Source organism: Monodon monoceros, unplaced genomic scaffold (assembly GCF_005190385.1).
Source record: "Monodon monoceros isolate NGI ecotype Baffin Bay Population unplaced genomic scaffold, NGI_Narwhal_1 Super_Scaffold_18, whole genome shotgun sequence".
Taxonomy (NCBI): Eukaryota; Metazoa; Chordata; class Mammalia; order Artiodactyla; family Monodontidae; genus Monodon; species Monodon monoceros.
The window spans coordinates 143,739,104-143,753,543 of record NW_021703774.1 but is presented as its reverse complement, the minus strand read 5'-3'; the positions used below and the strand labels follow the sequence as shown (position 1 = coordinate 143,753,543).

Below are 14,440 nucleotides of genomic sequence, written 5' to 3'. Positions count from 1 at the left end.
CAGTCATCCCCTGCTCCTTTGCCTTTCTTCTGGACATGGGATCCTGTAATCACAGCCCTAGAGGGAAATCCCCCTCCCCCCACCATCCTAATATCCTCCCTTGGGGTCAGGTTGGACAGTCTGGTCTAATCTCTTACCTTTGGCTGTGGGCTGCAGCTTCCTGTCCCTCTCCAGCTCTTCCTCCTCTAGGCGGCTCAGAATTTCCTCCAAGATCTTCCCAATCTCCACAAAGGATGGGCGCAGTTTGGGGTCCATCTGTAGTCATCCACACCAGCCATTAGCCCTGCCCTCCCATCTTCCATCCCAAGGATGGCATTTGAGTCTGTCTGGCATCTTTTAAGATTCAGATGTGCATCTAAGAGATCTTTTCTGAAGGCCCCAGACCACAAGAGTGAGTCCCAAAATTAAGGTCAGGGAAGATGCTATTGTCTAATACCCTCCCCTATCTCAGCAGCCTTTCTGTATATGTCTTATCCCCTTGTTTGGCAGAGAACCCTCCAAAAGGGTATGTTCACAGTGGTTGGTTCTATTCTTTGTTGAGTTCTGCAGCTAACATGTTTCTGGAAGCTACCTGGACAAGGCCCAGCTACCCCCTTAGTCATAACAGGTAGGTCCAACCCCAGAGCTATATAAAATAAAGGCTAACAAGAGCTTTTCTCACGGGTCTTGGACCAGCTGGACGCACAGTCCAACTAAAACCTGACCGGAGCTCCATCAATATCTAAGGCAAGGGGTGGTAGGTCTACACTACAAGCTGAGGACAGGATAATACAAAGCAATTTTCCTTTCCTTGGTCCAAGGCTCTGGACCAGAGTCTGGCAGGCCTAAAGGAAGGAATGTGGGCACTGTCACTCATCAGTGAAAAACAGGTCCCTGTGAGGCTAATTAGCAGCCTCTTCCTAAAGTCCTAACCAGGTGAACAGGGTTCAGCCAGCCCCAACCAAAGCCAGGAGGAAAAAGATACTCACATTACAACAGTTGAAGGTGAGCTGCAGAAAGTCTGGAGGACAGTCTCCCACCATGTGCTGGAAAGCATCATAGTCCAGCCCGAAATTCTGTGGACGGGTATGGTGGGGAAAGACCAGGGGACATTGGTAGCCAGGTCATTAATCCCTCCACCCATCCTGGCCTGCTCAGGAGAGTCTGGGAACTGCCCCAGAGAAGTAACCACAGACTAAGTTCCAGCAACTCCACCCAAGAAAAAAACAATTCCATTGCCTCAAAAGCAGCCCCATCCCAGTGGCACTGATCCCCATCCTGGAGCTCACCTCTGTTCGGGGAAGATAGTCTGGATCAGCCTGTATGCGGGCGATGATCTCACAGAGGATGATACCATAAGAGAACACGTCCGCCTGGTGGGAAGTGAGATCTCAGTTTCCCTCTCAATGGGGTGAGAGGTGGGGTTTCTGTCCCCCATGTCCACTAGCCCAGGCCTGGGCCCTACTGTCCATATTTCATTCAATTCATTCACTAGGCAGCTGACAGGTACCAGCCCTGTTTCTGGCACGAAGGATGTAGATCCTCACCCCATACATGAAGTGTGACTCAGGACACTTTCTGCTAAGAATGGATTCTACAGAGAACCAGACCTTGGGGTCCCCAGACTCACCTTTTCATTGTAGGGTTCATCTCGGAGAACCTCGGGTGCCATCCAGAAGGGTGAGCCCACCACAGCCAGCTTCTCACTCCCCATGCTGTGGGGTGAGATTACACGGAAAATGAGCTTGCCGCTGGCAGGTGCAATGAGATATCTGACCACTGGGAATTCCTCTCCCCCAAGGATGGGCACACACTAGAATTGACTGAATTTAGGGAGCTGAGGTTGGGCTGTGACCAAGTCCTGGCCGCTGAGAAGGAAGCTGGAGTCTTCCCTTTGCCTCAGTCCCTTCTGTGACCCCAGCACCCATTAAGGCTACCCACCTGACATCAGGGATCTTCTCAGCCAGGCCAAAGTCACCTACCACTGCAGAGTAACCATTCTCATCCCTCTTTATCAGGCAGTTCTAGGGTTCCCAAAAAAGAAGACAATGTGGCTCAGAAGTGGGACCAGCCAGCCATAGACTTTACCACCACCCCTCCCTGCCACAGGGCACCTGGTCCCCTGTTCCTTGGTGAAACCACACTCTTGGGCTGACCCCTGTGGTCAGACTTTGGGGCTCTGATAGCCATGTGAGATGAGTTAGGCCTGGATCTTTGGTGGCTGCCCTAGGATTATATCATGCTCCAAACAAATATTTATCTTACTTTCTATGTGCTAGGCATGGTTCTAAGTGTCAGAGATACCTCAATGAACAGAAACCCTTGTCCTCTTGGAGCTCACAATCTAGTGGAGGAAGACAGGCTATCATCAGGCCCCTGGCCTCCCTTCATCCTTCCCTCAGAACATAGAGACCCAAGCAAGGCCAGGTCTGATCTTGCCAAGTAATGTAAGCACAGGACAAGTGCCCAAGCCTACACCAACTTTCACTGCCCACAAGATCACAACCAACCTCTTCTCTGGCGTTAAAATTCCATGTCCTCTGGGACTTCCCTGGTGGCGCAGTGGTTAAGAATCTGCCTGCCAATGCAGGGGGCACAGGTTCAATCCCTGGTCTGGGAAGATCCCAAATGCCGTGGAGCAACTAAACCTGTGAGCCGCAACTACTGAGCCCACGTGCTGCAACTACTGAAGCCCACGCACCTAGAGCCCGTTCTCCGCAACAAGAGAAGCCACCGCAATGAGAAGCCCGTGCACTGCAATGAAGAGTAGCCCCTGCTCGCCGCAACTAGAGAAAGCCCATGCAGAGCAACCAAGACCCAATGCAGCCAAAGAAAAAAATTCCATGATCTGGCTCTAACCAACCAGCTACCAACCGCCCCATGCCTTGGTGCCCCTATGTACACATCTTCATCCAAACTTGTAACAGACAAGCTTGATTTGGGAAGCCTGAACAGCCCCTTCAAACCTTTGCCTTTGCTTATACTGTTCCCTTCCATTTGGAATGTTCTTCCAATTCTTTTCACTTCAGAAAATTTTGTGTGTTTTAAGACAAGCTTACCTTTCCAGTCCTGACCTCTCCAGCTCTCACCTTCATCTCTCTCTCATCTCAACTCATTTAACCCCTCTGTGTCACTCCCTCTTACAGCATATCAGAGGCCATCAGCTCCTCAGGAGCAAGTTCAGGTTTGGGCCTTCCTTCCTCACAGTATTCAATTCATGAGAGAGGCTCAGGACAAGCTCATTGAACAAATGCTGCTGTCTCCAGAGAAAGGATGACCCAAGTGACTTGAAAATAAGCACAAAGCAGCAACAAACTCTCCCCAAATGGCTGCATTCAAAATGGCCCTACACCACTCTGGCTCAGGAGGCAACTCACTCTCCCCACCTTCCTCCAGAGGTAGCAGGGAGCAGGGATCCTTGGCTCCCAGGGACATTTCTGGGGCCAGCAAGGCCCTATATCACCAAACCAGCCCTCCTCCTTCCTTGCCTTGGCGTCCAGTTGCCAAGGCATTGCCAAGTCACCTGCTTACTCCACATCAGGTACAAATTAGTCCCGTACTCTGGCTTTGATGTGATCACACTATTCTCTCTTTCCCTGAGTTGGAAGGGAAATGTGATTTCACGTAATGTGATTTCATTACATCCTCTCCTACCCTTGATTCCTGGCAGAAATAAGTGTCTCTGGCTTCTAAGCAGGACCGTCCTTGTGCTTGTCCTGGCTTTGGCCCTCCCATCAGTCCACTGGCTCAGCACTCCGCCACCCCCACCCCAGATCCCTGACTTTACTGTCTGTGAGAAGACGGGCTCTAGGCCAGCTTGTCTATTAGACAGCCAAAGCCTAGGCTATTGGGCACTGGCTTGTGAGGCAGTGGCACCTCAGATCTGTCACTTGTTTTTCTCCCCTCCTCCTCCTCTTTCACCAGCAACTCAGGTTCCTGTCTCCAAGGCTCAGTCTGAAGTCCGATTTACTATTTGCTTTATAGCCCTCAGAAACAACCCTGTTAAATTCAGCTTAGATTCAGCAAGTAAGGAACAGAACAGGACCACAGTATACTGCCTTTGTCAAAGCTGTTCAGTTTCTGCCCCATCTTCACATTCATGGAGACCTCTTGTTCACTCATTGTAAACCACCCATCCAGGAGGAAGTGACTTCACAGTAGCTTCTCTGAGCAGCTAAGAAATGACTACGGCAGGGATGATCAGGGCCCTACAACATGGGGCAAGCCTGCCTAGCCCGGTCTGCCTCTGGTCTGGAGTGTGACCACTGCCTCTCTTAAAGCTTCTCCACAGCCAACAGCTGGCATTAGAGCCAAAGACAGAGATGGGATACTGAAAACCAAAAGAGCAAACTTCAGGAGTCGGTATCTGAGGCGAGAAGGAAAATGGAGAGCAACTCTGACCAAGATTAGTTCCTATAGGGTTTTTCAATAAACTCCTGAGCCTGCCCTTAGTGGGGTCTAGGCTAGTGAAGTTTGGCTGGCAACACTGGCTGTTTTTAGTTCCTTATCTCCCATTCCTTCCTCACTGGCTTCTGCTGGAAGTGTTCTCACTGAGGATCCCCATGAGTTCTGTGGCATTAAGCTCAGTAGACAAAATCAGTCCTTATGTTACTTGATCTTGCTGCTGTTGACACTGCTGATTATTTTCTTCAGCATTTTTACATATGATTCAGGAATCATATTAGTACTGGGCATGCAGAGACTAAGCCGTTGTGGTCCTGGAGCTAACAGACTAGCCATTAGAGGCTAGTTACAGGCTATTCTTGTTCCTTTTGATTCTTCTCTCCTGGCTTCTGTGACACTATGGATTTCCTTCTCCACCTTTACACACTCCAATGCAGGCCCTAACCCACGAGGATGATGGTCTCAGGGTTCTATCTTGGGCCTACAGCTTGTGCTCTATTGTGGAGGCTATTCCACATTTCTAATTACCACTTCTGTGCTGATGACTCCCAAATGTATATCCTCAGCACTGACCTTTATCCTCAAGCTTCAACTTTGCACATCTCATCTATTTCTGGACATCTCCTCCTGGATCATTTACACTGAACTCCATTCATGCAAACCTGAACTCATCTTTTTTCCTCCAAAACTAAAACTCTAGCTATATTTTTATGTCAGCTGGCACTGCCATTTTCCACCCAGTTTGCTAAGCTAGAAACTTGAGATTCAGCCTAGATTTTTTACTCTTACTCCAAGTAATTTTAGCTTCTAAATGTTTTTCAAATTGGTCCCTCCCTCTTCATCCCCACTGCTATTACCCTAGTTCACATCCTCCCCTAAATACTGCAATATTCCAACTGGTCTCTGTGGCTTGGGCCAGGCTTGATCTCCATAATCCACCTTCCTCATTTCTGCCAGTATGATCTCTGTAAAATGCAAATCTGCGTTACTCCCCTACTTAAAAGCTGGCAATGACATATTGTATGATTCCATTATATGAAATGTCCAGAATAAGCAAATCCATAGAAACTGATAAAAGATTAGTGATTGCCAAATGCTAAAGGGAGAGGAGAACAGGGCATGGGGTTTTCCTTTTGGAGTGATGAAAAGTTTTGAAATTAGCTAGTGGTGATTATTGAATATACTAAAAACTACTGAAATGTATACTTTGCAATGGTGAATTTTATTTTATGTGAGTAATATCTCAAAAAAGCTGTTACTTTAAAAAAGCCACAATGGTTCTTCATTTCCTATCTAGAAGATAAAATCCAATTAGATAGTATATGGTCAGACTCCTCTCTTTTCAATTCTTATCCCCTACCACTTCAGCTTCACAGTCTGCACATCAGACCGTTTATGCCTCTATGCCTTTGTTTATGCAGTCTTGTCTGGTCTGGAATATAACCCCCCTCCATACATACAAGACTTACTAAGCAGAATTCAATTTTCAAGATTCAGCTCAGGCATCACCTTCTCCAAGAAGTCTTCTCTGTACCCTCAGGTTGGGTTAAATATCCTTTTTCAAAGCACCCTATGCTTCTCCTCTCTCTAACCTTAGCATTTGAGATATTATAATGAAAGTATCTGTTTCTATAGTCCCTTCCTATAGCTATAGACTGTAAGCTATAGACTGTAAGCTTTAGCAAAGCAGGGATGTCTTAAGAGGGAAGTGGCCTAGAGGAAGTGGCCTAGAGAATACTTCCTAGCCCTTGGGCAAAGGGAAGATTGTCTACTTCTGTCTGTGTGGTACCTTATGAATTATAAAACGTTTTTCATAAACATAATCCAAGTGATTCAAACAGCATTGTCAGATGGGCAGATCTGGGATTTTTACATTTAAGATGAGAAAAGTGTAGCTTACAACTATAAGTGGTAAAGATGCAGGTCTCCTGATTCTAAAGAGATCCCTCCTAATGATTTTGGCCTCTCCAGAGGAACTGGCTAAAAAGCTTTCCACTAGAGAAAGCAAGGCCATGGCAGGAACAATGTAGTCTTAAGATAGCAAAAGGGGCCAGGGCCCATGGAGAAGGCAGTACTGTTTGTGCAGGCAATACAATAAGACCCCTTCATCTGGGATGCTAGCCCCTACCTCCAACGTTGGTTAATCCAAGAGCACCTAGTGTAATGCTTGCATTTCTCACCCAACTTGGACATGGCCCCAGTACAGACTATTTGACTACAGAATACAAAATATGAAGCTCAGACCACTGTGGGGTTCTGAAGAAGCCAGACTAATTTTCAGGCTGTGTGGGATGCAAAGTCCACTAAATAGAGGATGAAGAATGCTTTATTCAAAAGTATGCCTGGAATAAGCAGCAGACATAAGAAAGGCCCAGTCAGACTTCCGTGAGGCAACAGGTGACCTTTTCAGGTTCAAAGAGGAGCCCAGGCACCGCTGCTGCCTGGCTCCCGTTCTTCTTTGTCCTACTCCTATACATCACACCATAGCAGAGAGACTTACATGTTTGCCTCATCAAGGGCAGGGAATGATCCCATTCATCTCTGTATCTCTAACCTAGCACAGACACACAGAAAGAGCTTAGCAAAAGTTTGTTATATGAAAGCCTGGATAGATGACTGAAGCTTCTTTCAAAAGCAGGTGAAAAGGCATACACTAATCATACATTCGACTCTCCATAATGGGGACTAAGCTGACAAAAGACTCGAAAGGTGGCCATGAATGCACTTCTGGAAGCCAACACAAATCCTTCAGAACTGGGCCAGAGTAGACACCTAAGAGCAGATCCTGAGGTCTCCTAGAACTGCTGCACATTCAGTATTGGCACTGAATAAAACCACCTGAGTGGAGAAATGCCAAGTCCATTTGTGAGTGTTAGCTCTAAGCTAAAGTTATTTCTATAACAACAAAAAAGGCTTTCCATGTGCCAACAACTCTCTCCACTTACCCCCAACAAATTCACTCCATAAACCCACTTAGAAAGAAAGTACTGATTCTACATCTCAAGAAGGGTTAAAAGTTTCTTTTCATACCACAGGGAGAGATCAGAGACTGAATTGCCCTCCTAAATGTCCCAGAGACGGTGGCAGTCCAAGTCTCGAAAGATTATCTGGTTTGCTGTAATGTGTCCCATCCCTTCCCTTCCCCTCCATCCCACCATGTGATCCCCTCTCTTTTCTATAATTCTTGGGAAATAATCTACTCACATATCTGTCTCTCCAACTTGACTAAGAGCCCATGGATGGTACAGATTGCATTCCAGTAATTTCTATGTCCTCTAGTAGCACAGTATAAATGGTTCCCAAAGGCTGTTGATGGTTCTCTTTATAAAAAATGACTACTTGGGCTTCCCTGGTGGCGCAGTGGTTGAGAATCTGCCTGCTAATGCAGGGGACACAGGTTCGAGCCCTGGTCTGGGAAGATCCCACATGCCGCGGAGCAACTAGGCCCGTGAGCCACAACTACTGAGCCTGCGCGTCTGGAGCCTGTGCTCCGCAACAAGAGAGGCCGCGATAGTGAGAAGCCCGCGATGAAGAGTGGCCCCCGCTTGCCACAACTAGAGAAAGCCCTCACACAGAAATGAAGACTCAACACAGCCAAAAATAAATAAGTAAATAAATAAATTTTTTTTAAAGAATGACTACAGGGTGCCCTAATACACACTCTCTACCTCCCCCCAGCATTCAACTTTGTTTCTAATTCATGCTCTCTTCAGTCTCTGAAAATTGGCATTTTCTGTTCCTAGCCGTGGGGTATAGCCTAAGACCACAGCTAGATAGGCTTTTCACTCTAGTGGAATGGCCAGAGTGGATTCTTTGGAGTTAAAAAAAAAAACACAAAAAACCATTCCCACCCCCCAAAAAACCCAGCAACCAAGAAGAGAGGTATAATTCACACTCCTAGGGGAAATCCAAAAAGACTAGTGGTGCTTGCCTGATCCTGGGCAGTAACAGTATTAAGCAGAAAGAAGCTGCTCTCCCAGCTGCCCCTAAGAGCCAAGGCTCACGTACAGTTGTACCAGCCACTCCTAGCCTGTGTGTGGCTGTTGCCACTTCTTGATGGAGCTCAAGAACGGAATGTTTTTAAAGCCACACTGCATCCCACTTGCTTCTAAGTAAATCATCAGCATCGCAATAATTACAAAATTAGACAGAACAGCTATATCTGACAGACTCTTCACTCTTGAAAACAGTACTGCAGTAACTACTGATGTGTGAATCCTACAAAGGCAATACTGCTTTCAACAGGCACTCTGACTGGAAACCAGTGATCCTCTTTGCCGCCACCATAGGCTCAGGATCATTTGGAAAAAGGCATGTGCTTCTCTCTATCCCGGTTTACCTACCTGGAACACGCTCCTACTACTTTAAATCCTTCCTGTTAGCTCTGGCCTGAAAAGCCCGGACTGATCACTCCTATGAGGTCAATAGACTGGGGACACTCAGGACCCAAGAGCACTGAGGTCATTTAAAGAGGTGGGACAAAACTGGGTGTGGGACTCAAAGTCTCAGTTCTCAAGCAGACGTTTTGGCCTCTGTGCCATCAAGCACATTTTCTGAAAGAGGGCCAGGAAGCCTCTACTCTGACAGGCTCTGTATGTTAGGTGCTAGGAATAAAAAGGTGAATATGAGCAGCACTTGAGAAACTCATGTGTTGGTGGGAGACACGGACACAATAGAACCATCAAATAATAGGAAGTGTACATGCTAAAATATAAGTAAACCTTTTATTGTCCTTAAAGAAATCAAACTCAGACCCAAGGTTGACAATAAGATAATTTGGAAATTTCAAAGCCCTACTCTGTCCCTTTAGACTTCTCCCTTGGGCTTCTCATTCTTATGGTCACCGTCACCATCACACAGGTCTCCTGGATGGGGCTGCTCTGGTCTAGGTGGGGACACACCACCTTCTCCTTAATCTCTGCAACACTATGAAGATAAAACATTTGGACAAAACTTTACCAAAAGCTCAGAGATGATAAAAAGGGCAATGAAGTTTTTCTTCAACTTGAGATTCCCTAGAGTATACTTCCCAGCCTGTCTCCAGGTTGCAAAGTCATTTGTTCTCCCCATCCCCTAAAGTTCAGACCCAAGAAAGTACAGCCCAGTGATACCAGGGAGTTCTTCCTCCTAAATTCCTAGTTTCTCATCTCAAGCCAACTGACATGGGAATACCCACTCCCTATTAGGAAAACCAAAGGATAGTGGTCTTACCCTATAGTTCCAAAAAGGTTAGTCATTTGTACAATACATACACTATGACAATCCCAGAAAGAATCACACTTGGACACTAGCACAATGGGACAAAGTGTTTTGGGGGCACTGAAGAGAATATGATGAGTTCTTAGGAACTCATTGGTAGTGGAGGACTTTCCTCCAGAAAGCCTAGCTACCCTAGCCTAGTGATCTTTCCTTTGACTGAAAACCTACAGTCTATAGCTAAACACTCAATTATAAAATGCTATGAACTATTTTTCAGTTATTTTCCAACAAGACTACCTCTGGTCAGAAATTATCTTTTTCAAATATCCCTTCATTCATGGTACCAGGCACCAGAGACACTCATGTAGGTGTACAGGAAATATCTGTGTGACAGACAGATAACTTGTCATGACCTCCCTCCACCTTAGAAGAAATGATGCTCTCTGAGTAGGAAGCAAGAATTTGATTTTTTTTATTTTAATTTAATTAATTTATTTTTGGCTGCGTTGGCTCTTCGTTGCTGCACGCAGGCTTTCTCTAGTTGCAATGAGCTGGGGCTACTCTTCGTTGCGGTGCGTGGGCTTCTCATTGTGGTGGCTTCTCTTGTTGCAGAGCATGGGCTCTAGGCACGCAGGCTTCAGTAGTTGTGGCACAAGGGCTCAGTAGTTGTGGCTCACGGGCTCTAGAGCGCAGGCTCAGTAGTTGTGGCACACGGGCTTAGTTGCTCCGTGGCATGTGGGATCTTTCCGGACCAGGGCTCGAACCTGTGTCCCCTGCCTTGGCAGGCGGATTCTTAACCACTGCGCCACGAGGGAAGCCCCAGCAATTTGATTTTAGTTGCATGCCTAAGGTGAGAGTATACTACCAACTTAAGGCAGTATCTAAGTTGATACAACCCCACCCATTTGCCTGGAACAAGTGCAGTTTTCTAAGTTTTGAGTTTCTAAAACGTTCTAAGGAAGGAGAAAAGTCTGATGAAAGGAAATGATACCACCTTCCAGGTCCCAGCTGTGCAACTGTCCAGTCCTTGCTTATACCAATGAAGATAAAGGACTCCTCACAACTAGGTCTCAGCTGGCCACCAGATTCCACCTGCCACTCTTATTGCTCCTTTAGTAACAGTGCAGCTGACTACAAATGGCCCTGCCACACCTAGGGGCCCTACAAGCACCTCCTCAAAGCTATTTTCTGTGTAGTACTCACAAACCAATGGCCAGGGTCCCTTGGGGACAGTACTGCTGTTTGGAACACCAGAACCATTCTAATGTGAGGGAGCCAGGGACTCACTGCTCTAGGCCTTATTGGCTCTGAGAGCACAGCCTGCTTTTGTTCCCTTTGCAAACTTTTTCTTATAACAGGCTCCCATACCCCTCATCCATGACAGAAGAGCTGTAGGAGTATGTGTATGCATGTGCGTGTGTGTGCATATGTTTGTGTTGAGGGTGCAGAATGAAATAAGAGCTATTCTTGGGCAGGTACAAAACTTCTATAATACCTCCCTAGAAGACTTTAAATCAGCTCTTGGACAGAAGTTATATTAGATGATTTATAGTTCCCATATCAATGATCAAACAGTACTATTTATGTAAGCCTTGTCACGTGATGTCCTGTGCTACTTGGCCCTGAGGTGTCTGCCTTGTAGTATGGCCAACTTCCTCTAAAAGCAACTCTTTTCTAACCTGGTCACACAGCAATTTGGACAGCAAGAGAATACTACAGAGACCAGCTGACGCCAAAGAGGAACTGGCAGGATGGCAGAAACTCAATCACACAGAAAGAAAATGGGTCAGTACATTATGGCTTTCAAAACCTACACTCAAGTGACTAAAAATCACAGAACTCCTGCTGGAGGCCATGAGAGAGGATACTAAGAGACAGGCTCCCACATTGCCTTGACTGCTGTCACTCCTATAGGGCAAGAACCTCTTAAGTGTCCTCATGCCATCTACTCCTGCAACACACATTCAGGACCTGAAGCCAAGAGTGAAGGTTCTCAAGATGTATGTGTTGCCAGACTCAGCAATGAAAGGTACCTACCTGCTGTGAGCCGAGATTGGCTTTCTAAGGACTAGCTGTACATAGTAATAAGTTGTATCCTCTGTGATTGAATGCTGAATTTATAAGAGATCTCCATCATTCTCAAGCACATTAATGACTGGTTTCTTAACACAGTTTTCTTGGTAATGGAAGACAGTGTCTCAAAGAGTAGTGCATGTAAAGCCTTCGTACCTTAGATGTGAGGTCCCGATGGAAAATGCCTTTGAAGTGAAGGTAGCTGAGGCCCACTGCTATGTCATAAGCCAGTTTCACCCTCACAGTCCAGGGCAAATGCAGGTTACTGTCTAGCAACTGTTCCAGGTTTCCAGAGTTGATATACTGCAAAACAGAAGGAAAACCCAGCTACCATTTGTCAGGAATGCTTAGGGTGGTGGTGAAACCACTAAAGAGTAGACACCTAGAAGATAGAGACTGTATTTTTCTTTTGAAGTTACTGAGGGCTTATTCTGCATCCAGGCACTATGGTAGGTGCTGCACCTTCCTTTGAGAAGATCACAATCTATTAAGGGATATAGACAAACAATATAATGTAGTAAATGCTAAAAGATGGCTTTGTACAGGTACGGCAGCACTGTGCAGCACAGAGGATAAAGTTACTAACTCAGTCTAGGCATGTCAGAGAAAGCTGCACAAAGGAAATAAAGGAGTCCAAAGAATGACTTGGGGGAGCAGGAAAGAAAGTCCACACAGAGGGAGCCGCATATGTAAAGTTATAGGTGAAGAGCATGGTGTATTCAGGAAACTAATTTACTCAATATGGCCAGAGTGCATGAGAGAAGAGGCAGGTGAGGCTGATATGCTTTGCTAAGGTATATGGACTTTATCCTGTCTATAAGGAACAAAAGAAGCCTTTTAAGCAAAAGAGCAACATGTTCATATTTGTTTTTTAAAGAAAAGATTATTTTAGCAATGGTATGATAGATGGATTAGAGTGGAGAATACGGAGAAGGGAAAATAGGTTAGGAGATTATTGCCATAATCCTGGTGAAAGAAGAATGCCTGAGTTAAGGCAATAGTTGAGGCACTGGAATAGAGCAAGATTCAAGATTTAGATGGCAAAGTCAAAAAAAACTTGATGAATGCTGGATGGGGGGATAAGGGCAATGAAAAGCTCCTAGGTTGATCGCAGGCCACTGGTCCCTGGGTGCCATTATTAAATATCCAGAATACAGGGAGAGGAGCAGGTTTTTAGAAGAGGCAATGTTAAAAGATAGTGAGTTCAAGTAGGACTTGTTGGGTTTAAGGGCATGTGGAGATGTCCTATAGAGAGTCAGTTTGAAGTTTAGGAGCAAAGTCTGGGCTAGAGACTAACATTTAGGAGGCAATGACATTGAGCTGAAGTAGTCACTGAGGCTAAGGAATGTATGGAACTGCCCAGGGGTTAACATGTAAGGTGGGAAATTACCAGAATCCCAAGCAACTGTAGCATTTAAAGGAGCAGGCAGAGGAGGAAGAAGCAAGCAAGAATGTCACCACAGAAGATAAAGGAGGAAAACATTCCAAAGAGGAAATGACCAATAGTATCAAATGCTATAGATCAAGTAAGATGAGCCTGCAAAGTGTCTACTGAATTTGCAACTGAGAAGTCACTGGCAACCATGGCCAGAGCAGTTACAGTAAAGTGGTTAAGATCAGAGTAAGATCAAAGTGAATTGAGGTGTGAGTAGGAGATAAGGCTAAGGGGAAATGACATGAAGATGTACTCTTTCAAGAAATTTGGGTGTTTGTCATTCCTACATACCCATGAAGAGCTGCTTTGCCCTTTTTTTTTTTAAGAGCAAATAAGCCTATTTATATAGAGATAATAAATAATAATAACAAAAATAGCAGCAGCAGCTGCAGCTAATATTTATTTACTTGGTACTTGCTTTGTGCCAGGCACTACTCTGAGAACTTTCCATTAATTACATCATTTAATCTTCATATAACCCTAAGGTAAGTGTACTATTATTCTCATTTTACAAAAGGCATTTAGAGGTTAAGCAGCTTGCTCAAGGTTACCCAATTATTAAGCAGCAGAGCCAGGGTTCCAACTCAGGCAGTCTAGCTCTAGAGTTCATGATCTACCCCTACATTACATTGGAGAGCCATGGTGTCTGGGTACAGAGAGCCTCATGCAGAACAGGAGCTCAAAATTTTTTGCCGATTAAATTCATGAACTTATTCAAACCTTACATGATGTATTATCTGCCTCCTCTTTCCAAGGGAGAAAAAGGGGAAAATTCCTCTAAGCCTAAAATTAAGCTCTTAATACCTTTTTGGAGTGGGGGTGATATTGAATTTACAAAAGACTAGGGAACCTAATGGGAGAGAAGGCAAAAATTCTGAGTTTTAGGGACTTCCCTGGTGGCGCAGTGGATAAGACTCCACGCTCCCAATGCAGGGGGCCCGGGTTCTATCCCTGGTCAAGGAACTAGATCCCACGTGCCTGCCGCGACTAAGAGTTTGCATGCCACAGCTAAGGAGTCCGTGAGCTGCAACTAAGGAGCTCTGGAGCCACAACTAAGGAGTCCACATGCTGCAACTAAGGAGCCTGCGAGCCACAACTGAGGAGACCTGGAGCCACAACTAAGGAGCCCGCCTGCCACAACTAAGACCCAGTGCAACCAAATAAATAAATATATATGTAGGGCTTCCCTGGTGGCGCAGTGGTTGAGAGTCCGCCTGCCAATGCAGGGGACACGGGTTCGTGCCCCAGTCCGGGAGGATCCCACATGCCGCGGAGTGGCTGGGCCCGTGAGCCATGGCTGCTGAGCCTGCGCGTCCGGAGCCTGTGCTCCCCAACAGGAGAGGCCACAAC

General features: G+C 45.9%; 1 protein-coding gene across 3 annotated transcripts in view; it reads right to left on the bottom strand.

Annotated features, from left to right (window-relative positions):
- The window catches only part of TESK2 (testis associated actin remodelling kinase 2), a 131,022-nt gene that overhangs the window by 1,852 nt on the left and 114,730 nt on the right, over positions 1–14,440 (bottom strand). For 2 of the 3 annotated variants that reach the window (XM_029227992.1, XM_029227993.1), the window contains exons 5-10: positions 11,812–11,958; positions 1,921–2,003; positions 1,610–1,694; positions 1,269–1,352; positions 969–1,055; positions 138–255 (exon numbers count right to left, since the gene is read on the bottom strand). In XM_029227992.1, coding sequence (XP_029083825.1) covers positions 138–255; positions 969–1,055; positions 1,269–1,352; positions 1,610–1,694; positions 1,921–2,003; positions 11,812–11,958 — 604 coding nt within the window. The remainder of the gene's footprint in view (positions 1–137; positions 256–968; positions 1,056–1,268; positions 1,353–1,609; positions 1,695–1,920; positions 2,004–11,811; positions 11,959–14,440) is intronic. The other variant, XM_029227995.1, reaches the window with a different exon arrangement.